At 42.1% G+C, this 23,982-nt stretch overlaps 1 protein-coding gene across 1 annotated transcript in view; it reads right to left on the reverse strand.

Annotated features, from left to right (window-relative positions):
• Positions 1–23,982, reverse strand: part of LOC136675912 (F-box/LRR-repeat protein 7) — a 37,890-nt gene that overhangs the window by 11,320 nt on the left and 2,588 nt on the right. Inside the window, exon 2 of the mRNA XM_066652716.1 lies at positions 20,060–20,149. Within this exon, the coding sequence (XP_066508813.1) occupies positions 20,060–20,149 (90 nt within the window). The remainder of the gene's footprint in view (positions 1–20,059; positions 20,150–23,982) is intronic.

A 23,982-nucleotide genomic window follows, 5' to 3' on the forward strand; every position in this document is an offset into this window, starting at 1 on the left:
TTGTTGTTGATTTAAATTACAATTAAATATCACACAAAAAACAATTTAAACCGTATTTTTACACGTACTATGTTTTACAACCTTGTTTTCAATGAATAAGAGCAAAACTAAAAATAACCTGGCTGCTAAAATTAAAGATGTTTCCTCTCTCCTGAAAAACGACCGTTTCGGAGATACGAGGTTTTGATCTGACAGCGACAATGTGCTCTTCACTACATAAATGGTATTTCCTAAGACCTACATTTGTAAATTCTGACAGTCTAATCCTAGAAAGAAAAATCTAGCCTAGTTTGTCTAAGCACTTCCTATTAAAGCCTCTTCTTGTACTCTTTTTCAGCACTGGACAAGCCTTTCTGTGCTGCATTATGGGCTGTAAATTGGTATTCCAGACAGGTATGATGAAGAATTCAGACTCGCTTGCCCATATTTGGATCCCATGCAGACTTAACCCCTTCCCACACAATCTAAGATACATATTCCCCATAAATTTCTCATCATCCACCAAATGCCTTTAAGTCTTCCAAAGCATGGAGCTCTGCGCTGACTGATAAGCCGTCTTCCTGTGGACGCACACTTAATCCGTCACACTGAGATGAAGCTGTACATTCCTGGGCTCGACATATCTCATGTAAAGCTCTCGTTCTGTTGTAGTTCACCTGTTCGACCTCTGAATTAAAAAGTCAAAGCAATTTCGAGGCCTACATTCTATACACTGCAAGAGTTCTATGTAGAAACGTTTAAACACAACTTCTCTATAAAGCTTGCATTAAATAGTCCTCCATCATTCCACAGCCTGCCATTCCATTGCTCAATCCAGTGCTGGGGGCTTTAAAACCTTGCAGCAGATGCTTGGCATTCAGCAGGAAGAGCTCAGAATCATGGACAGCTGCTTTAGACTCATTCTACTCAGTGTGTGCTCAAATCCAGGCCTGTGTAACCAATATGTGCACATTAAAGTACCCCACATCACTCACTGTAAATGTTTACAAACCTACGGATATATGGTGAAACATAAAGGTCACAGGAGATGTATTTTGGGGTAAAAACCACAGGCTGTTGGGGAGGTTTTGAGCAGGTTATATGTTAGGTTTCGCAAAAAGTAGCCCTCTGTGCTCCCCTGTGCTCCCTGTGTTCTAAATAAGGTGGTTCTAAGACAAAAACACATATAATTTTAAGAGTAATTACAATGTTAAAGGTCCTGTAAACCAGCTATTGTATCTCGAAGCATGGTAAGTGCCAGTTAAAGTGCATTGACTCTAATCTCAACTAATGGCTCTAACTGCAGTGTACTCCGCTGTGACTTAATGAGCACTGACACACAACATTTAGAAAGGACCAAACATACCACTACCCAGTCTAGAATTTACTGGAAATGACAGTGGTAGTGATACTTAGCAAAGTTTGGGAATATCTTGTATAAGTCTCCAATGCCTAACCCACGGTTGTCCAAGGACAGTGTACTATTGTATACTTTACAATAAAATGATATTTCGGCAGCAGAGTGGCATTGTGGGTAGTGTCTCTGCCACACAGCTCCATGGTCCTGGGGTCCTGGGTTTATTTATATTACTTTTAATCTTGGCTATGTCTGAATGTTTTATAGTGGTTTCCACCTACTGCCGTACAAAGGCCCAATTGCTCACACACATCCTTTTGTATGATCCTGAGGTCAACGGTGCCCAGTGCCAACCTTTGGCTAGATGGGTATAAAAAAAGTAGAAGCTGTGTGTAGATTAATATCAGAGACCCATCCAATTGCGGTGAAGAACCCTGACAACAAGATAAGCAACGAAAGAGGTCTTACTGATGACAGACGGGAATGTGTGGAATGCCATTTTGCCATTAGGTCAATTTTATACGGGGCTTCTGTGAACACTCAGGTTCCCCACTCCTCCGGCAGCTGGACTGATAAACGTCTGCTAATGCTGAGCCTTCTCCGACCAATTCGATAACCGTATTTAAGGAAGACTATAAATATGACACCAACAGGGATCCAAAGAAACCTAAAGCACACTTTAAAATCCTCCCACAGAGAAAATCCAGCAAAGCTGACAACAGAGAGGCTGTTTCATCTCAGGAGAGTTCCAGGGAAAATTGCTCTGAAATGCACACAACGCAGATTGGTGCTTATCTCCAGCCTGGATTCAATCGGAGCAGAAAATCTCCTCCCTTTTGAAGGATGCAAATGAGATGTTTGGGGTACAAGTGAGTTTCCATGTTTTCGGCAGAGTCCTAAGGCCTTCAGGTGAACTGGAGGTCACACACTGACACGTAGACATACACTACATTTTGTAACCACTTCATGGTCACTTATCAGGGCCACAGTGCGTCTGGAGCCTACCTGGAATCACTGGGTCAGGGACAGGGCACCGGTGCATCACTGGGTCCCACACACTCACATCTGATCAGCTACATTTGGGATTAAAAGCTGTGTAAATGTGATGCTTCGCCAAACCATTTCTAGAAAGACCCTCCACATAATTTGAAATGTCAATATTTCTGAGTGTTTATCCAATCCAAATCCATTTAGGTTCTTGTTTCCAAATGGAAATGCCAATCAGAAAGCGTTTTTTAACCTTCCGAATCTTAAAGAGCGTGCCACCCACTGAGAGAAGGATGGTCAAGCTCTGGTATGGTGTTAATCAGGCCTAATCAATCAAGCTGATATTTGAACACTCCTGTGTTTCTCATCCTCCCTCTAGCTAAGAGAAGCAGGATGTGATGTGATGAAGGCTGTCTTCTTCGTTCTGACTCGGGCTCTGACCCCTGGCAGCAGACAGTAACCTGATCCAGTCGTGAGGCCAGGGGAACTTGTCACATTTCACTGTAAGAGGCCAAAGTACTGGACCACTGCTGTATTTTGATGAGCTCTGTGTGCAGTGTGTCAAATCTAGTGAGTAGAGGTGTAAATCTCTGACATTACAACTACGCCAGCTCCATAGGAAATTGTTTATTGTATACATTTTGCCACTACTCAAATCCATTCACTTGGATTACTCTGGTATGAATCAGTCATTTTTTAAAATCTAGTAAGAGGGAGAAACTGTAGGAACTGTAGCCTGTAGATAAGAAATTGTAGACTATAAAACCACCAAGTTTTCTAGGTGAAAAAACTGAGAGTACGTATTACCTGTAATTCAGATATTTCATAGTTCCTAAATATGGGAAGGTATAATGTTAGTGGAAAGTTTAACTAACCATAAACTCTAAATGACGAATTTTCCACTGTTTTATCACAAATATGATAATAAAATGCCCCACAGCACACTGATGCATTTTTCACCCTGATGTATGGCAAGGTGAGGTAATGCATGACAGTCAAACGTTCCAAAGCGAACCAAAGTTGCTACATATGAGGGAAAAGTCTAGACATAAAATGATTAACTTTGAGGATTTACTGAGGGATTTTTCACATCTGGCCACTTTAGCTCTATCAAGAGCTGTTGACAGGCCAGGTTCTGTGGGCCTGGCCAATCCTGGAGTCCCTGACCACAGCCCCATGACAGGCACTGGTCCTCCACATGCCTGGGCTATGCCCCTTTTGAGTTTCCAGCTTCCAGCGGGGCATCTTGCTTTGATTAAAATGCCTTCTGCGCTTCTCATGCGAGACTCTTCTGGCTCGGCGGCACTTTGCACTAATGCATTTAAGAGCAGCTGCACTCACATTCACCATCAGCAGGCCCACATGGACAAATCACTCACAGACATCTCCCTACATACTGCTCCGGCTCTAGCAGCGATGCACATTCACACACAGGTCTTTGCTGCAGACTAAGTCTAGTGCTAGGAAACGAATAAGTCCATTATCACACTGTAGTAACCACCAAGTCTAGTTACACAAGCTGTTCTTTTTGCAACAAAGGCATAAATCTGAAGGGGCGGGTTATTCTCAAGCTGTCTGACCAAAGCAAATCAAGGCTAGCTGGCTGAATTAGCTTAAAGGAATCAGAACTCATTCGAATGTCCCACACTCTCAATCCACAGTGCTAGCTAGTTCTTTACTAAACATTTATTATAGTTAGATATATATTTGTATATATTTTACATATAGCACAATGTGTGGCAACTTTTTTTAATCTGGTCAGGGGAAAAATACAGTAGCTACTGTTATAAATGTCTTTTGTTTTGCTAACAAACAGTTAGCAAAGTGCTTCTTCCCACTGACAACAAAAGAAATAATGCACCTAATTCCACAAAAACATTCCATCTAATTTGAAATCACCGGTCACTCTGGACCTACAAGGCTAAAGGCTTAGACTATAATACAGCTATTATCATTGTGTAATAAATAAGTGAAGCTAATTTAGTTAATAATTTAAGACAAGTTAACAGTCCTTATTTTGGCTTCTGCAGTTCTGCCAAGGAACTACAAAGCCATGCTAGCTATCTGATAGCAATTCCACATTAGCATTATGCTAGTCTCATGCTACACTACACTATTAGTGTTTTGTAGCTGTAATCTGTATTGTTCAACTCCTCACACATTTACTAAAAAACAAGACCTAATTAAAAGTGAATGCTAAAGAAGTCAGCTAACATTAACATGGCTACTTGATCTCACTAAACGTCATTCATTGTTAGCCACAATGGGGTTTTTTTTTCAGCCCGACCACAAGAAGCTGGCCTTGTTCTATCTGATAGCAAAATTGGGAAAGAAGGGTGGGAAGAAATAGAAGAGTAAATGCCTTAGTTTGTAACTTTGTTCTCCCTTTTGTCCTTCATCTGTTCATTACAGCATGTCCAGGGGTCAGATTCCATACCCTGCCTCATCCTTGATGTCGCCATGCTCTAATTATCATAAAACAGAGCAGAGTAATTGTGTCACTCTAAATATCAGAGGGTTCCCTGATGGACCCCAATTCTGCAGTGACTCATTCTTGCGAGCACAGGATCCATTTTATTAAATCAAAAACATCATAGAGGAAATATTCAAACATCTGGTCTATAAACTAGGGCTTTGCCACAGTAAAGGAGGCAGAAAGAAAGAGGTTTTCATGTCGCTAACCAGGCCGCCTTGCCCTCTCTCTCCCCTCCCTGGGTTTGGGGGGAGCCTCACTGATGATGCAGAAAGCAGAAAGGATCTGGAGAAACATTCTGAAAGTCTGATCATTCTGTGGCCTATGCCCAAGCCCACATTCGCTCAAATTAACTCCACACACATGCAGGCACTGTCAGATACAGGAAATCAAAATGGCAAATGGAACAGGCAGAGCAAGGTGGATATAAATGTTTCCAGATATTCAGTCCACTGTCTTTTAATGAAGGTTATTTGTGGAACAACCCCAGCCCAACAGCTATTGGTGAGGCCAATACTAAGCTCACACATTTCACACATTTCAACCTAATTCCACATGTAGTAAATCAGTCAACACATGTTTGGTGTCCATTTGGTACTTTAGTTTTGCCCAGGAACTACAGCAGTCATACAATATCTGGATATCTGAAATATCTGGATATACTTTGACCTGAACCTGTTTACACTTGTCATTAGAATGTGTCCCCAGCCAGAGCAGATGAGATATGTTTTTACTTTCCCACATAAAAAGCACACTAACGTGTACATCATTCCTCTTTTCCTTCCTCTAACCAGCTGTAAACATTTCTTGAATGTTACTACCTGTGTATTATAGGTTCTCAAACCTCTGGAATAAATGTTTAAACCAGGCGGGGAAAAGGCTGTGTCTTGCAGCGGCTGTGATTTCTGCAGTGGCAACAGCCACGACTGTCCAGAGGAACTTTTGGACACAACAAAGAATTCCTTTACATATGACAATTGACACTGAAGTTGATCTGTGACCAAATCCAGCCACCGATGTCCAGAAAAAACACACCTGCGTTGTCCCTGGACACAGCCAATGCATTCTTTTTACATTTTTTAAAATTCGGACGAGATCCTTTTCTTTCTCATAACGTATCTTGTGGGGGTTCAAACCAGGATAAATATCCAAACATGATCCGATCGGACCATTTGTGGAAGGGAACTGCAAATCAGACACACCCACTATATAAGATTACCAATAATTTGGAGTGTAAACATTAAAAACCTTTCCATTTTATATGCCCCTGTGTGTCGATAGTGGCGGACTCGATTTTCTTTTTTACATGGCAGTAAACCCAGTGCACGAATCCAAACTTGTCTGTGAATCCTGTTGAAAATCTATCCATCCATTCATTATCTGTAACCCTTATGTCCAGACCCTACCTGGAATCACTGGGCACAAGGCGGGAATACACCCTAGAGGGGGTGCCAGTCCTTCACAGGGCAACACACACACATTCACTCTTACGGTCACTTTTGAGTCGCCAATCAACCTACCAATGTGTGTTTTTGGACTGTGGGAGGAAACCGGAGCACCCGGAGGAAACCCACGCAGACACAGGAAGAACACACCACACTCCTCACAGACAGTCACCCGGAGGAAACCCACGCAGACACAGAGAGAACACACCACACTCCTCACAGACAGTCACCCGGAGGAAACCCACGCAGACACAGGGAGAACACACCACACTCCTCACAGACAGTCACCCGGAGGAAACCCACACAGACACAGGGAGAACACACCACACTCCTCACAGACAGTCACCCGGAGGAAACCCACACAGACACAGGGAGAACACACCACACTCCTCACAGACAGTCACCCGGAGCGGGAATCGAACCCACAACCTCCAGGTCTCTGGAGCTGTGTGACTGCAACACCACCTGCTGTGCCACCTGTTGAAAGTGTGTTTCAATATTTAGTGGTTTATTTTCTGCGTTCTTCACGATAGCAACTTGAGGCTGATTCTCCACTTTTTTGTTGAGGGTTGGGTTCCTGTGTCTTCAAGGAAGCTGATTCCAGTCAGGTTCCAGGCTAAGTACATATACTGACGGGCTTTTAACTGGACTCAACCAGCCCCCCTCATCCTCCGCCCCTAAGCCACAATGCCATGTGCACTAAGCTCATTATTCAAGGCCCTCACTGGTCTTACCTAATCTCTAACTCTGAAGGCTAATCTGTTGTTTGGTCGGAACAGTCCATGACTGAAGTCTGAGGTCTGAGTATGGAGAGCCATAGTGTTGATCCAAGGCCTGGAGTCTACTGTCTACTGATCAGACTTTCTGGGATCATGGACATGTAGCTAAATGCTACAGCGAGTGCCTGCTCTCTTACTGGAGCATGAGTGCCTGGGAACATAGAAATGAATGACATAAGTGTGTTTGTTTGCTATGACAAACATAGTAGAGCAATAATGATAAATTCGTCACTCAGAGAGGGTCGGTCTATTAAAACCTAAAAAGCTCATGATGTAGCACAGAGCATTGGACATTGGGCTGCTGCTCAGAGGAAGCAGTGACCTCACTGGACTCCTTTGGGCACAATGGAAATATCTGCCTACTGCCTTCCTGTTCTCTCCTGTACAGGAAACCAGCACAGGGACAAAGACATCCGTATTGTCCAAGAAGGTGCATGTTGTCCAGTTGTAGAGTCATTTATTGTGCCAAATAAATGACATAAATACAATTAAGTGCAGCCCATAAGTAATAAGCCCGTACGTTTTTGGCATTTGGGCTCCATACTTCAGCACATTGAATTTGCATTGAAAAACACAGACAATAAAGTAGGGTTGAGTTATATTAACCATACACTATATACCACAATTTTTAGCCTTTTCCATAGGGATATTACAAGAAATAAATCACATGAATTTTAAGAAGAATGTCCATATTAATCTAATATTAATATTGAGCCATTTTTGCTTCTAAGATTTAAGATAAGGTTTATAGGGTTGCTGAATCTGTCCAAGAGTACGTTGTTCCTAATAAACAATCTGCTATTCTTTGACCTCTGTGTGACCTTTGGTAATATTTTGACCAAACCACAACTTTACAAGCCCTTTCATATTTATAATATAAAGAGCTGAGAGAACATAGTGCCCTCAGAAAGTGGCCCTAGACGTGTCAAAGCTGATTTAGACATCAGTGAGGAGTAAAAGCACAGAGATGACTGTAAAAACTGGTATTGTTTACATTGGTGTGCTACGATATTCACAACAAACCCAATGCACTGAAGCCTTGTAAAATACCGCTCACGCTCCAGTTACCTATGAACTACACTGTACACTGTATTTATACCAACAAATAGCCTAGAAACACATCATATTCTGGACAATAATCCAGCTTTCCAAACACATATAAAGCAAGATTTTGTGTTGCACAGTGCATTGTCTATTTAAGGGTAATGACATCCCTAACATAAGCTAATTCTACCTCTTGTGAAACAAGATGCTCTGAAGTGGGAGGGGCCATCGCAAAGGGCAGTGTAGACGGAGCAGGGGCTCTGCTGCATTTTTTCTTTTGTTTCCATAAAGACAGCGCAGCCCATGTGAGGAGGAGACCAATGGGGCATTGTGAAATGCAAAGATAAAATGAGCAAATACATGTTTAGTGCGAGAGTGGCACGTCGGAAGGTGGCGGGAATGGGTTTGAAAATTTGCATAAAATAATGGCTCTTCAAACTATGGTACGAAGTACAAGCTGAACCTGAGTGGGGTGCTGCAGAGTTGAAATTAAGCAAGATGCTGACTATAAAATGAGAAAAATGTAACATTTTTTAATGTGTATGTCGTTTAGTTCCATCCATCCATCCATTATCTGTAACCCTTATCCAATTCAGGGTCACGGTGGGTCCAGAGCCTACCTGGAATCATTGTGCACAAGGCGGGAATACACCCTGGAGGTGCCAGTCTTTCACAGGGCAACACACACTCACACATTCACTCACACCTACGGACACTTTTGAGTCGCCAATCCACCTACCAACGTGTGTTTTTGAACTGTGAGAGGAAACCGGAGCACCCGGAGGAAACCCACGCAGACACAGGGAGAACACACCACACTCCTCACAGACAGTCACCCGGAGCTGGAATCGAACCCACAACCTCCAGGTCTCTGGAGCTGTGTGACTGCAACACTACCTGCCGCCCTGTCGTTTAGTTGCACTTCTTAAAAGCTAAATATTCAATTCATTGTTGCAGCTGCTATTCAAGGAATCGATTTCTCGTCCAACGTCTTCCAGCGATTTCAGAGAGCAGAACAATTGCACCTGACTTTGTGTGAAGGTTCCACTACATTAAAAGACTGACTCAGTGTGAATAGGTCTGTAAGGTCTGGGCCTTGGGAATCCTGAAATCCTGCTCTGCCAAATGTAAAAAAATATATAAGCCCAAATGATATAATCATTGACCATTAACCACTAAACGTTCAAGATACCTAGCAAAATAAAGCCTATAATAAAGGCTTACCTTTGTCCTGTGCCAAACATACAGTCACTCCATTTATAGTACAAAGCTTAATCTTGGGAAATCTCCCTTGTAGCTTCGCCCACCCACTTACAAGCTGTTTATCACTGTGTGAACATGAATAAGACAAGAAAGATTCAGATGAACACTTTAAGCCATAACCACACCAAGAACCCAATCTCCACCACACAGCTATTGTGCTACACATTCCAAGCCCAAAAAGCTCTTTAGCCCCCAGCTGTGGTCCCCTCCACCCACCCCACCCCACACACACACCCTCACCAACACTGGGCCTTATGACGGAGAGCTCCACATGCCCTTCACAGTTCAGGCTTCATCTGGCTCCGGCAGGAGAGCACACTGGGTCTTGTTTACTCTGTCCTCCCCACATGAGAATGGTGACCCTCCCCCATCTGGAGTGGCCTGAATGTTCCTCTGCCTAGGAATATATCTGCACCATATGGGGAAAACACCCATATTGATATTGTACGCCTAGATACTGCAATACAAATTTTTGACCCGTTGTACCTTGCTCCTATTCAGTTTAAAGAAGAAATGATTGTAGTGTACTGACTGTTGCTTGACTTTAAAATGTCTTGTTTGGGTTACATCATCGTGCACCAGGAGAAACCAGTGCAAAACTATGAGTGGAAAAAGACAAAACCACACCCGAATCTCAGCTCTAAACAAGGGAGGTCAACTCTGAGGAGATTGGGACGAACTCTGGGGGGCTTTGCTTTGGGCACAGAAGTCATAACCCCCTGTCACTCACCAGGATAAAGCAGTAATGGAAGACTGGGAGGTGACAGGACGGCGGTGGATGTCTTTCATTACAGGAAATTAAAGAGTGGAACATGTAAGAGGAGGATATTTTGGGAATGGTCCCTCACTCAAATTATTAATTTAAATCCAAACAAATGAACAAATGAATGTCTGAGTACATGATTTTGGAACTCTACACAAGTCGAAGTGATGCAGGCCTCACAGAGGCTTCCAGTATTGTCCAGGGAAGTGTGTAAAAGTCAGGATGTGCATTTATGTGTGCTCCCATGTCCCATTAAATGATGAAAAAATTCAGTGAATTCAGTGCTGCGAATGGGAAAGTCATTTCTCAATGTGATCTCAAGACAAATGGCAGGGTCAGAAAAACACTGTATATAAACAGCTCAATAAAAATGACGTCGTATAAATAACTGGAGTACTGGGGTTTAAATTGGAGAAATTCTGCATCAGATTAGGTTCTGACTTCACAGACCTGCCTCACTACGGCATCATTAATATCCACTTGCAGGTTTGTAATGGCGTGAGTTTTCTGGAAAGGAGTTGGGCCCCACGTTAAATGCAAAGTTCTGGCAAGTTTTTCCAAACATCAAAAGCTTTTTCTCTTTCATATAATCACTTTAAGTAATCACTGCAACCAGCCAGCTAGTTCTGTATCACAGAGCCTTCGACATGCAAAAATACTATCACTAAAATACACTGTGTAGGCTGATCCAGGATGTTACATTCCAGATAATGTAGTTCCACTGCTCCCCGGGCCAATGCTGGAGGCTTTATACCCTGTTAGTTGACACTTAGCATTGGGTAAACTGGCCTAAATAGAGTTTCTCTATGGCTTAAAAATGTTACATTTATTCGGGTTCAAAAATATTTCTTTATTAAGGAATTTGAGTTGACTGTAATGTCCCTGAGGGCTAAACTAAAATGGGCGTCATCTGCTGTCCACTGGGAAAAGGCAATATACTATATTACTGATATTTGGTGAGGAAGACTTTGCCTTAATCTCCTTCTCCGACAATAAATGTCCATCTTCCACTGATTCCTGTAATTACGTTTTGTGCACCCCACCTATCTCAGTTTTCTTCCTAATGTTGAGGGCGACAGAGTACACTGTAAAAAAATTGCTGTAAATTTACAACAAGCCTGCTACAGTGTTTTATTGTAAACCGCAGTATTTACAGTAAATTATTGTATTACTCAATTACAGTAATATGCTGTAAATTTGAAATACAGTAGTGTTCCTGTAACAATACGGTAAATGGCTGGGAACTCTGCTGCCAGTATTTTACTGTAAAATTTACAAGAAATTTTTTACAGTGTAAGGTCTGGCACCAGAAACTGCAGGGAATTAAAGCTTTTATGGCTGAATGCCATCAAATGCTCAAAGAAGTGTTCCAACATCTAGTCTACAGCCTTCCCTTATTTTTTACCCTCCCTTTTTACCCTACGAACATGCTGAAAACCTGCATGAACAAATTTAGACTAGCAATGTCCCAACTGTGATGCTTTATGCAGAAGCTTATATCTAAGGAACAGACGTTTCTATACTCTTCATGTAGCAGGTCGTATGCCTTCTCTTTCCTGTTTCCTCCACAGAGAGAAGCCACAGGGATTTGTTAACCTGTCACGATGGGGTCGGCGGAAAAGAGGGTCTAGTCCATTCTCGCCTCGTTTATACATTCAAAAGAGCATCAGGGTGAGCAGTACAAACACCTGCTGGACATTTCCCTTTGCAAACACCACAGTTTCCTTCTGCCACTAGATGGCTTTCAACACTCCTGGTGTAAAGAACCAAACCGAGAGGCAATGAAAATCTCCTGAAGGAGAAAATGAATAACCTGCCATACCTCTCTCATGAAACCCAGCCACTCAGCCTTAATTGATACAACGCTTTTTTCCCCTTTCAAAACAAGACCCAGGAGATGGGAATATAAAAAGCAAACACCGTTAGGAATCTAGCTCTCATTCTTGGATCTCAAATGAAGGCTCTCAAATCACCATCAGGTCATTCCAGAGCTCTCTGTGCTGAGAACCATGATGAATCTTGTTCTTGGCTTTCGTTAGCAGATCTATTGCATATTTGTCTGCTGTTTTCTTAGAAGCAATCCATTTGACCATCATGACCCTCTAAGGGTTTCAATGGACAGTTATTTGCAAAACTGCTATTCAAAACAGCTGACTGACCTCTCTCTGAGCCAGGGTTGGACTGGCCATTGCCAGAAATTGAATGTGGAGATGCAGACTGTGAGACTCGTTGATATTCTCAGTTATTGAAGTTATTGGATTGGACCTTCATCCAGGACCTCTGGGATGAGATAGAGTGATGTTTGTGATCAGGAACGTATCATGCAACACCAATAATTGACCTTAATAATCCTCTAGCAGCTGCCACCAAATCCTCACAGCAAAGGTCCAACATCTTCCAAGTAGCAGCTGTTACTGCAGTGGTGGAGGACATAGATGACCCACAAACCATGGACCCTGAGAAGCAGTCTGAGGTTTATCCATCCACAAAGCTTAAGATTTTAGATGTTTGGACAGTCCGGACAAAACTAGGGTCAATGTCCATCTCTGGTCATTGTGAAATACATGGAGTTTCAAATCTTACCGACCTTGTAAACGACATGGCACTGATCAGTTCCTAACTCTGCATTTCCTCTGTTTCTCACTAGAGTTCAAACCCAGTCCTGATGAGTATCATTCAGCACACGTTGTGGAGGCAGTCTTCGGGGCGGAACCTTACAAATCCTATCAAGTTGCGCTGCATACCTCTTTACCCATGATTCCTTTCCAAAACAAACGTTGAGGGGCGCCAAAGAAAATTTGCTCTCCAAAAGCCCAGATCATACAAAACCAGTCCAAGCTCTTCCAGAACCTGCATAATACCAGAGCAGAGCAGTCTGCCTAATGTAACACTAGTCCAGGCGTTCCAGATTCAGGACTGATGGACTCTTCTATGCAAAGTGGATCCACTGTGGACCGAGACATTCAGTCAGGCACACGGCTTGTGTAATATCCCTGATCTCACTGATGTTAGAAGCGCCGAATCCTCACCACAATATTGTAATAAAAGAGATCTCATAGATGTCAATGATTTTGTCAAGTTTCAGAAAGCAGGAATGATCTATGGCTGTAATCTGTGCTCAAAACCATGGCTATTTTCACACACAGTTACGTCACTTATACGAACCTGTAATCACATTTAGAACCACAATCAGAAAATTAAATTATGATGTATCAGGGTGTAATTCAGATCATTTGTCACATCCTTATTTTCCCCTCTTTACGAACAGGACAAGCTTGCCAAAAGCAAAAAAAACAACAAAACCACTTAAACTGTCCATTTATAGCTCAGAGTGAACAAAGCCAGGCTTAAGGCTGTGTAGAACAATCTCAGCAGGGAACTGGCTTTGACATAAACCCCATCTACCAGAGCAATAAAGCAATGCTACGAGGAATGCAGAAAGAAAACATATTGCTTTATATCTGCTCTATGCCCCTCTTGAGGAAGTCAAAACCTTATTCCAAGTATTACAACATGAATTGCATAACCTCCAAGGCTCACAAAAACCATATTATACTCGGCGGACAAGTGAGCCATTTCATTTTTTTAAAAACAAAGTCAACTCTTTTGGACGACAAATGTTAAATTCTACTCCTTCAGTGGAAAAAAGGACTGGGGAAACCCTGACAAATCCTTATCTGGCTTCCAATAACACTGGGGAGACCTGGGTGAAGTGACCTCATATACGTCACACGAATAATTCAAGCCATAAATCCACAAGTGTTCAATCTGACACAAGGAAGAAAAGCTGGAGTTTTGTAAAATATTGAGATATTCTGGATGGAGTCCTTACATCAATGTGCTTCTCACCATCCACTTTCCACATGTGCTTTTGGTGCTAACTCTCCATAAACACACTCCACTTCCCAGGTGTAAGCTAATAAACTGGGAATTAGACACATTTTAGTACAACACTTAAAACTTTGGGACAGTCTTAAACAGAAAGCAGGGAAAATCTACTTTGGGCGGTTTGTAAACAAAGGCGGTAAACAGACATGTACAGAGCAATGTGAAAAGTTCAAAGAACACTTTAAACATGAGATGCAGCCATGACTGGATATAAAATTAGCATCTTTGAAATGTCTTGCCTGTTATGAGCAAGGATGGGTCAAGGCTGATCACACTGCCAAAAAAATATATTAAAGAACATTCCAACAGCTTCTTATCCAGAGATTTACCATTTAACGTCCAAATGCAAGGGTCTGTCATGGTAGATTTACAGCTGGAAGACTTGCCTGACTGCAGTCCAGATCTGTCTCCTATTGGATATGTGTAGTGCATTAGTAGGTAACCATGTACTGCTGGTTTACTAATGAATATTCATAGAAAATGGGGACAAAATAATGATTTTATAACCGGACAAATAGGAGTCTTCCATCTCCAGATGATAATTTAGAGGGAAAATGATAATAAAATTATGCTTTCCAATCTTTTTTGGAACGTGTTGCAGACATTACATTTTCAATTAAGGAATATTTATCAAAAACGTTTAGAAATCAAAAGTCAAGACGTTGAATAGAACTGCATTTTGCTTTTATTTCAAAGTCACAAAAGACAATGTATTTAAATGAACATTTCTCTGTGTGTGTGTGTGACCCCTTGCTGCCTCCTACAGCATCTAAAAGTGTGTTTGAGTGAACTGCAGCTCAACTCTCACTCCCCCACTCCAGCAAAATCCAGACATAGAGCTCAGATTTCCACAGATTTTAAAGAAACACCCCTCAGCTCCCAAGCCAAATATGCATAGCACACATGCTAAATATGCTAACGTCTTGGATCTAGGGTGCTGGAGCACTCTTTCCCTGACAAATGCCATACTTAATATTCTTAGTCATAGCACAGACTGCGGCTAACAATCAAAAAGCATGAATACATGTTATTTATATAACCCTCTTCACTTTCACACAGGATTATTAGCTAAACTCTGGCAAGCAGAGCGCGGTAGGCTATAGTTTATACAATAACGTAAATTCTTAAAATAACATCGTGTTGCCAGAAATTATGCAACGCAATATAACCACATGCTAACTTAAATAAACAAGAGCACATTTCCTCAAATTATGGAATATAAATTAGAAAGGGTTCCAATAGGCTAAGCAAATTCTAGCCTAAACAAATGTGTTTTTATTCTGGACTTTTATAACTACAGCTTGAACTTCTAATATTCTTCTGGAAATAGAGTCACCTTCTGCCTCTTGTGAAAATCCACGAAACAAAACCACACTTGTGCTTGTGGTACAGCGTGTGCAGAGCTGTTCTGAAATCTAATAAAGCTGCAGTAATGAGGGCTCCTCCTGAGGGGAGGCAACTTGCTCTGCTTTAAAATCCATTCAGACTGAGAGAGAGTGAATTCCAGTGCCCTGACGCAGACACGGCCTCTGTCACTGAGAAGTAACGGAGAAATGCACAGGCTTTTCTGCCTCAAACACAGAAAACATACGGCTAGAGTTAATGATTATCTCTATAATAAGTGATTTTTTAACTATTAAGTTTTATGCTATACCCTCTCACTTTAAAGCCATGATTTAAATTTACACAAAGGCCTCCGGAGTGGTACAACACTGTAAGCATTATCCCTATCATCAGGAGATGGTAAGTTCATCATGCTAGTGACCCAGAGACCTTGCCTCAATGTGACTGGGTGGGTTGAATGGTCTACACTCATCCTCTATCACTTAAAACAATGCTAATACAATGCTAACAGGCCTATGTTACATAACATAACAGTACTGGACAGTTGGAAATCTTCTCCAAGTGCGCTGAGCATCAAAAACATTGTTAGCATATGCTAGCTTTCATACTCTAAAGAAAAAAAAATGAATTCAAGTAATTGATAAAATCTTGATCACACATAGCAAGGTACTTTTTCTACCCCTCTACAAGGAGCTGCACAGAGCATTTAAGTCATGAGCACAGCCTGTATGATCATCATTTAAAAGCACCAGTTTACAGTTCAGGGATTAGCCAAGAGAACACATGTTGTTTAAAGATGTAGCTAGCGTGGGGCTAATGATTGCTTCCAGCAGGGCAAGCAAAGCTCCCTGGGCTAATTACATCTGATAAAATCAATCCGACTTTGGCTTTGCGTTCCTCCACGCTCTAGGTTGAAAACAAGAGGGTTTACACACTCGCAGCCAAACAAAAACCTGTCGCTCTTCCAAACCGCTTTTCTGGGATAAATGCACCTGAAAGCCATTTTACAAGTGTGCACAAAACCACCATTGGCTAATCAACACCATGTTAAACTGCTCACCACTGTATCCTACTATACTACCCCCCATCGTACATGTTTAAGTTAATGCTACTACTTTTAACTTAACTTTAAATTAAATTTAAATTTAATAATTTTAAACTGATAAATCAGCTAAAAGGAACATTTACACCATTTTTAATCTTACAATAAATGCAGCCAAACTACCAAAACAAACTTTTTAATGGTTAGAAAAAAAAGCTTAATACTGGAATGTTGCTGGTTCAATCTCCTCAACCAGCAAGAAAAACTTGCGATGGGGGGAGTGAAGGAACAGTGCTCCCAGACAGTAATGAATGTTTGACCCAAATATAGCCCACATCTGCAGTTCTCTTATGGCCCACGATTGGCCTTGAACAATGGCGTTAAACTCAGGGTGAGTCTGGCTGCCTCCACTCAGCCACAGCTCCACATTATATGGGCCAGATTTCAGGTGGGTTGTGGATCAAATCTGGGCCAAATTGATATTTGGAATGATTCCGGCCTCCACAACAACTGCCAACTCCATAACTGAACCATAAGTGCCAAACGTGGCACAGTAGACCCAAATGTGTTCTTCAACCACCAACAGCTCCCCCAACTGCTCCCAGGGTGCTGGGATGGCTGTGAGTGCATGTGTGTCCACTGTCCTTAGTGGACTTATGCATTGCCCCTGCTGTGCTAGTCTGCCATGATTCATGGTTGTGATGTCACCACAGATGTGTTGTTTGATTGGTCCAGTTCCAATTTGGTTTACACTGGAGTTATAAGCATCAACAATGATCATTTCTATTATCCAAACCAAACCGAGCAGCATGTAATTCAGTAAGCAATCTTAAATAGCCATGCTTACTGTATGAGATAATGTTGTCTATAAAAAAGTTACATCACATTGTTAAAAACCCCAGCAGCAGCCTGAATACTCTCTGTGCCTTTGTCTGTTCCTATAGATAGCAGACTATTTTTTGCAGTATATCAATACTTAGTGTGTTCTAAAACTCATGAAATACACTGTATTATGTGTAAAATATGCACTCTGGACTCAAGGGTCACATTCCTGGGAGCATGCAGCTCTATGGCACACGGTACAGTACACTGCCAAACTTTTAAACATGCTCCCAGTGCGAGGAAGATCAAAGCCTGGGCAAGGGAAGACTCTGCAGGGGGGTGACATCAAATATCCCCAGCGAAGGACTTCACAGGACTGGGGTCCAGCTTTGTTTTAATTCCCACACAGCAATGAATTTCGGTGCTGTGAACCACAACTGGCTAACACACCATCGGTGTCGGAACCAAACCTCAGGTCACTTAAAAAAGCAAAAGAAAAAAAGAAAAAGAATTGTAAACTTACATTTTAGGCGTAAATTACTGCAAATAAAATTAACACCAAACACTTTTGGGTCATTTTCTTTTGGTCCATTCTTCATAAAATGCTAGACAATATTTACAATAAATGAAAACTCAGAAATTGGGGCTATGAGCTGGAACTAACATTTGGAGTCTGTGACCTGGGAGTTTTAGAGAGCACTTCTGGCCTTCCCACTGCCCCTTAACCCAGCATGATGCTATCCAATACTTAGCATTTAGCATTCTCCTCCAAGTGTGTTAAGCTGTTCAAGACATTGTATTGTTTTAAATCTAACTTGAATAAAACACACGCAGTGATTTGCTGCACGTGTCTTCCAGGAAGAGTGTGCCTTCACCCTCCAGGGTTTGGTGGCATTGCATAAACTGCAGAGCCCTAACAAGTAGGTCGCCAAAAAAAAAAAAAAAAAAAACGGTTTTACTCTTCACCATCAGAGAGAACACACTCACATGCTGCCCACTGCAAAGGGAAAGCAGCCCTGGTCAGTTATCTCTAAGGAAGCAGTGGGTAAGACCCCTCTCTTTTAGAACAATGCTATGTGCCCAAGCTGATGCAGTGCTGCCCGCAGTTTTGGGCATCCAGTAGCCAGCTTAACTCAGCATTCTTCTCTATACAGAGTAAAGCCGGATGAGTCACCCAGGAGCAAAAGAGTGTGCATAGTTTTCCAACAGCGGCAGACAATGAGGCAGCAGACGGACATTAACCCAATCCCACCACACTGAAGTCGTCTCCCTTAATAAACACAGCGCTTCCTCTGGCTGTCTGAAGCTGGGCTTTCGCAGTGGTCCAGTCCCTTGTGACCCACTCTGAGCACATGCAGTGTTCAGGGCAAGCAAACAGCCACAAATCCTGATTTTATAGTTTATGCTCTTTGCACTGAACTGCATCCTCATATTCCTGCACCTCGCCATCACCTTAAATCACACAGTGATATCCAAGATTACATCAGTCTGAAAGGCAAGGGGGAGCCAGGAACAAATGTTTCTCATTCTGAAGTCGTTGGACCAGACCAGCGGTGTTCAGATCTGGTTCTGGAGGCTAACGTCCAGCACATTTTGGCTGTTCCTCAAGTCAAACGTCCACTCAATCTGGCAATTAAAAGATGACTCATGGAGTTTGATGGGACCTAGGCTAAAAATACACAACAAAGATGTCTGACAAATAGAGAAGGTGCTTACAAGAGCATTCAGTTGTATACCAACACTGTCATGCTAAAACCTTGTATCTCCATCGTTTGAAAATCCAGCTGTCTTTAATATTGTGACAAAATTTCATACTTTAAAAGTGTCCGTGCTTTTCCTTTACCCCAGCTCCCATTCTCAATTTTTTGCTTCTCAAATTTTCAAATCCTCAAAACATAAGTGTTAGGTGTCGACTTCTTTTTCAGCTCAAAATAATGCAATTTCAAAGAGCTCAATTCAACGTTGCGTATATTCAGGCCAAAATGGCCTTTGATAATGATAGTTATCCAGCTTCGTAGCCAGTGAAGCCCGGTCTGAGTGTAGTTTACACTCAGCTGGATGAAGCGTTTCTCTTCCCTCCCGCAGGCAGAAGAAAGAGCGCTCGTAAATCAGCCGCAGAGCCGCCGGCCCGAACGCTAGTCTGACATTACTGCGGTGGACGACGAGCTGAAGGAGACAGGAGCGAGCCCCACGCCGCATGGGGGAGCGATATGGACTCAGGCCTGCAACCACACACACACATACACACCGCATCCTGGCTCCCAGAACACACTCCCTGGAGGAACAAACTCCGCCCACCGCATGCTACACACTCTCTGTCTCTCACCAAACCCATGCAGGCCCTCTCCAGGCTCCATACGCCAGACTGTTATTGTTGCGTTAAAGACAAGAAGCCAGGCCACTGTTCACATGTCAAAAGTCTGAGGACAGTGTATGAGTCTGAAAAATAACACAGGAGACAGTAAAAGCAGGTTCAAAGAGAGTAGGTGTTTAATACTGAAAAGAAACATTGCCTCATGTTATGTATATCTTCCAGCATCCCATAGAATCACTTGTCTTTATGTGTGATATGTACAGCCCCAGGATGTCTGAGATGCATAGCACTGAGGCGTTCAAACCATGGACGTGTGTGGAAGCAGAAGTGCCTCAAAGTGCCTCACTTAAAGTAAAAATAAATAACCTTGATTCAGGGATTCAGGGTTCAAGACGTCTCCAAACCTCCACTCTGAACAATGATCACAGTGACCACTTTGTTTTCAATTTAAAGGCCTCATTTTTTTTTTCCAAAATTAGTCAACAAGACAAAAAAAAAGGGAGGGGAGAAAAAACGAGAAGGCCGTCCAGTGACAGCTAATGAGGACCAGATGCCCTACCTTCGCTGGTAGCTGCATTCTTTGGAGCTTTGGTGGATGTCTGATCCGTACTTGAACTCAGGTCGGAGGAAATGCTGGAACTGGCCTTCCCTGCAATCAGAGAGAAACAGAAACAACCCCCCAGGACATGTCAGGACACCCACCACAACTTTGCCCAATGCCCTGGCACATGTTAGTCATAATGAACAAAGCAAGAGCGAGAGACAAAGAAGTTGATGGGGGAGAGAGAGTTAGATCTGGGTACAAGTGATGAATAGTACACCAACATTGCTCTCCCAGTCAGCACAATGGAACAGAGCCTTGGGCAGGATTCATTAGCCTTAAGGGTGAATGTTTACGCACCCTTTATTTACTGAATTGAGCTATTTTAAGGTGCACCCACATTCAATTGTACACTCACAACTTGGATAAGTTTTGTAGAAAACAAGAAATGAAATGGGGCACTCTAGAACAGCTGCCTAAGCCTAAGCTCACCATGCTCAATGCCAAAGGTCAGCTAGAAGAGTATAGCCACCCGCCCCTCACCCTCCCCACCCTGGAAAAACAGAAGCTCGCCCCATACCTTTGAGATGAGTTGTGGTGGAATTTGTGATCGAGAATCAACACTTACTCACCATTTCCACACAGCAACATTCCATCATCTACTCTATCACCATTCACACAAAACAGAAGCAGCCACTGCAGGTAAAGGGAATAAAATCCTATTTGAATTCCACCAAATGGCCTTCATCTCAGAAGAAATTGGACGAGCGGGTGTTGACAAAGATACTGAGATTAATTATCGATTAATAAGCCTGAGCATTTCAGGAATCTGGAATTTCCAATGACACAATGATGGAGTGGCACAGAAGCTCCTGGAAAAACAGCAAACAGATCAAAAGGAGCTCCAAAGCTGTATCTCTGTAAAGCTTGTTTACCATTATGTTACAAACACAACTAGAGCCAGTGTAAGCTTCTAACTTGACCATATAAGGTCTGACAGAGGGAGCGTCCACATACTAGGCAAGGGGGAAAAAAAAGCCCTTGCTGTGTAAACAGACCTGTTTTTCATGAAACAGACTCACTGTGATATCAGTGCATTAATTCATGGGTGTGTTTATCAAGGCGAGTGGTAAAATCCCATGAGCTGGACCCAGTGGCCTTCAGTGAGGGATTCAGGTCCTAATGTGACGTCCACTTACATCACCACCATTGTTTATTGTCCATTGTCTCTGAAGAATGTGGGCTCACTAAGTGAGATTAATTGGCTTAATTGTGGTAATGGGGTTCTACACAGGCCTGAAGGACGCTCTCATGGTAAAGGCTCACATGGGTCATATATACTACACAGTTTTAAGGTGTGTACAAGTGTAAACCAAAGTGGACAGGAGTTACAAGCCAAACGGAGTAGCACAGTTATTACAACATTGATTATAAACAGAGTGAGAAACTCTGCTTCTAGGGATCTAGGGAGCCCTTTTATTTTTTTTCCCCTTTAAAATTACATAAATAATCTATTATGATTACTAAATAATTTAAAGACTTTAGTTAAAATTATTCTTACAAATATAACTAAATACTAAGCCTAATAAAAAATGTGAGGAGGGGTTCTTGGTCCAAACTAAGGCCATTCCAGTCCGAGATGGAACCCTTCCAATACAATGTGCTGGCATTGCTCTGTATCACAATAAATCATATTCTGTCCTGAAATAGCAGACTGTTTTTGTTCGCTAAGGTTCAATAATAAACAAAAATAAAGTTCTATGAACAAAAACAGCCTTTAAATGTGACAGAAAACAATGACAAACGAGTGAGAAAAACAGTGACAATACTGAGGGACGCTGTTTTGAATTTATACACTATGTCATGCTTTAACATACCAGGAATATTTTCAAGCGCTCTCGCTGTGCACTTCAATGCCCAAAGCTAAGTTCTTAGCTGTTTTGCGGTTTGAGAAAAACAACTATTTAACTTTTTTTTTGTTTTGTTCTGGAGCTTTCCATCTGTGGCTTGCAAAATCTCAGCCTTTTCTTCTGCTTGGCACATCGGACAGCCACAAAGAGGACAGAGGTATCTTCATGTGTGTGAGGTGAATCAGTTGTAGCCAAACCTGTCAGTAGACAAAAGGCTCTGGAGGCTGGAAGGACTGTGTGACTCTGAGTTGGAACACCCCCTCGAGTCTTAACTGGTCTTAGTTTTCTTCTTGTTGGCTTTATGTGATGCCAAGGCAGTGGTGACAGTGGTGACCCTGTAACGGGTCACGTTTGGTTGTGATGTTTCAAATTAATCACCAAAATTAAGCATTACTTCAATACACTCTCACACTGCAAAAGTAATAAAATGACCAGCCATCAAACTATTAGCTGGCTTCTTTAGCTGGAAGCACTCTGCTCACCACAAATATTATAATTGACCCCATTAGACCAAAGGTTTTGGCATCCTTATGAAAGAGAGTTTCAGTCTGTTGTGCATTAAATTAGAATTGAAACTAAAATCAAAAATGAAAGTCAACAAACCCTACCCTTTGAATCTGAAGGTGCTACACACATAGGTGGGAACATGTTAACCTCGGAAAGTTGTGGTACCATCTCGGTGGAAATTTATCGGCTCTTTCACCGAGTGCCAGCTTCAAATTCAAGCCAAACCTTGACCTTCCTGAGAAAATCTGCTGTGCTTTAGCGGACCACAAGCCTCCAAGAGCTCATTCTGTGGGAGAGAGAGGGCTCTGGAATCAGTGCTGGTCTCCACGAAATGTTCCAAACACAGCGCAGGCCAAATCGCCAGTCATGGTACCCAGCGCCCAATGACTCAGGGTCTGTCTTCACCTTGTCAGAGGGACTAAACACTCGGACTCATAAGTTCTGTAGCTCCAGGGCTTCCAACTCTGGACACGGAGGACCTCAATCTCAGCGGCATTTGGAGATTTCTCGAATTAGACCTGGTTCTGGAGCCAAGAGGTTCCCAAAAGTGGGCAATAGCCCTAAAAAATCTGGACTGTTATTATGAAATCATTTTCTGAGCATAGCTCAGATACCATCAGTGGATAAAGGGTTTTAAAGAACTACTTGTTTCATTACAAAGAGCTCATTGGCTCTTTCAGTCTTTTGCTGCTCAAACATGAAGTTATTCTGCAATACAACTCTTTTTCAGTTGAGTAAAGAGTAAAAGTTCTTCCTATATTTTTTAAAATGTGTATATGGTGTGTTAGTAGCTATAACATACCCAACTCCTCCCACAGGTCCTGCAAGCATCCATGGGTAGGCCCCTAATTTCTGACTTTGGTGGAGTTACTCTGAGTGTAACATTGTGCTGCAAAACGTATGAAAACAATCCAAAAAACGTATAGTTCTCTATTTATTTAGCATGCTAACTCGCATATTAATTACGAGGTGCCATGCACTCCTTCCTTCTAGTTTAACAACAGTGAAAAAAAACGTAACCGAAACCGCAAAGGGTCCGCAACGCCACAAAAACATTATGGTTCAGCCCTGTAGTAGAAAAGAGGCCAATGTTCTTTTAAGAACCATTCCCTGATGTACCTTTTAAGGTTTAAAAAACCTACACATAATGTAATAGCTCTAATTGTACTGTGAAAGTGTTTCTCAAAGAACCATTTGCTGCATGTTTTTAAGGGAAATCCATTTAATTACAAAAGAACTGTTATATAATATAGAGGTTTTTTAAACTTCTTCAAATCTGCTCTGGAAATTCTTTAAGGCTTAGGCTTAGGCCAGGACTTGGAAACTGGCTCTGAGTGTGCATTATAAAAAGTGCAGAAGTGCGTTCTCTGCAGCAATCATCAAAACGTGTCATTTGACCAGGAGTGTTTAACCCTATAACCCTCAGAAGAAAGAGGAAAAGTGTTTTCTCCTGGCCGTGAAGAATGAGGAGAAGAAAATGACGTTGGCTGAAAAAAAAAAAAAGGCAAAAAGTTTGGGCTGCGT

The sequence above is a fragment of the Hoplias malabaricus genome, chromosome X1 (genome assembly GCF_029633855.1).
Source record: "Hoplias malabaricus isolate fHopMal1 chromosome X1, fHopMal1.hap1, whole genome shotgun sequence".
NCBI lineage: Eukaryota > Metazoa > Chordata > Actinopteri > Characiformes > Erythrinidae > Hoplias > Hoplias malabaricus.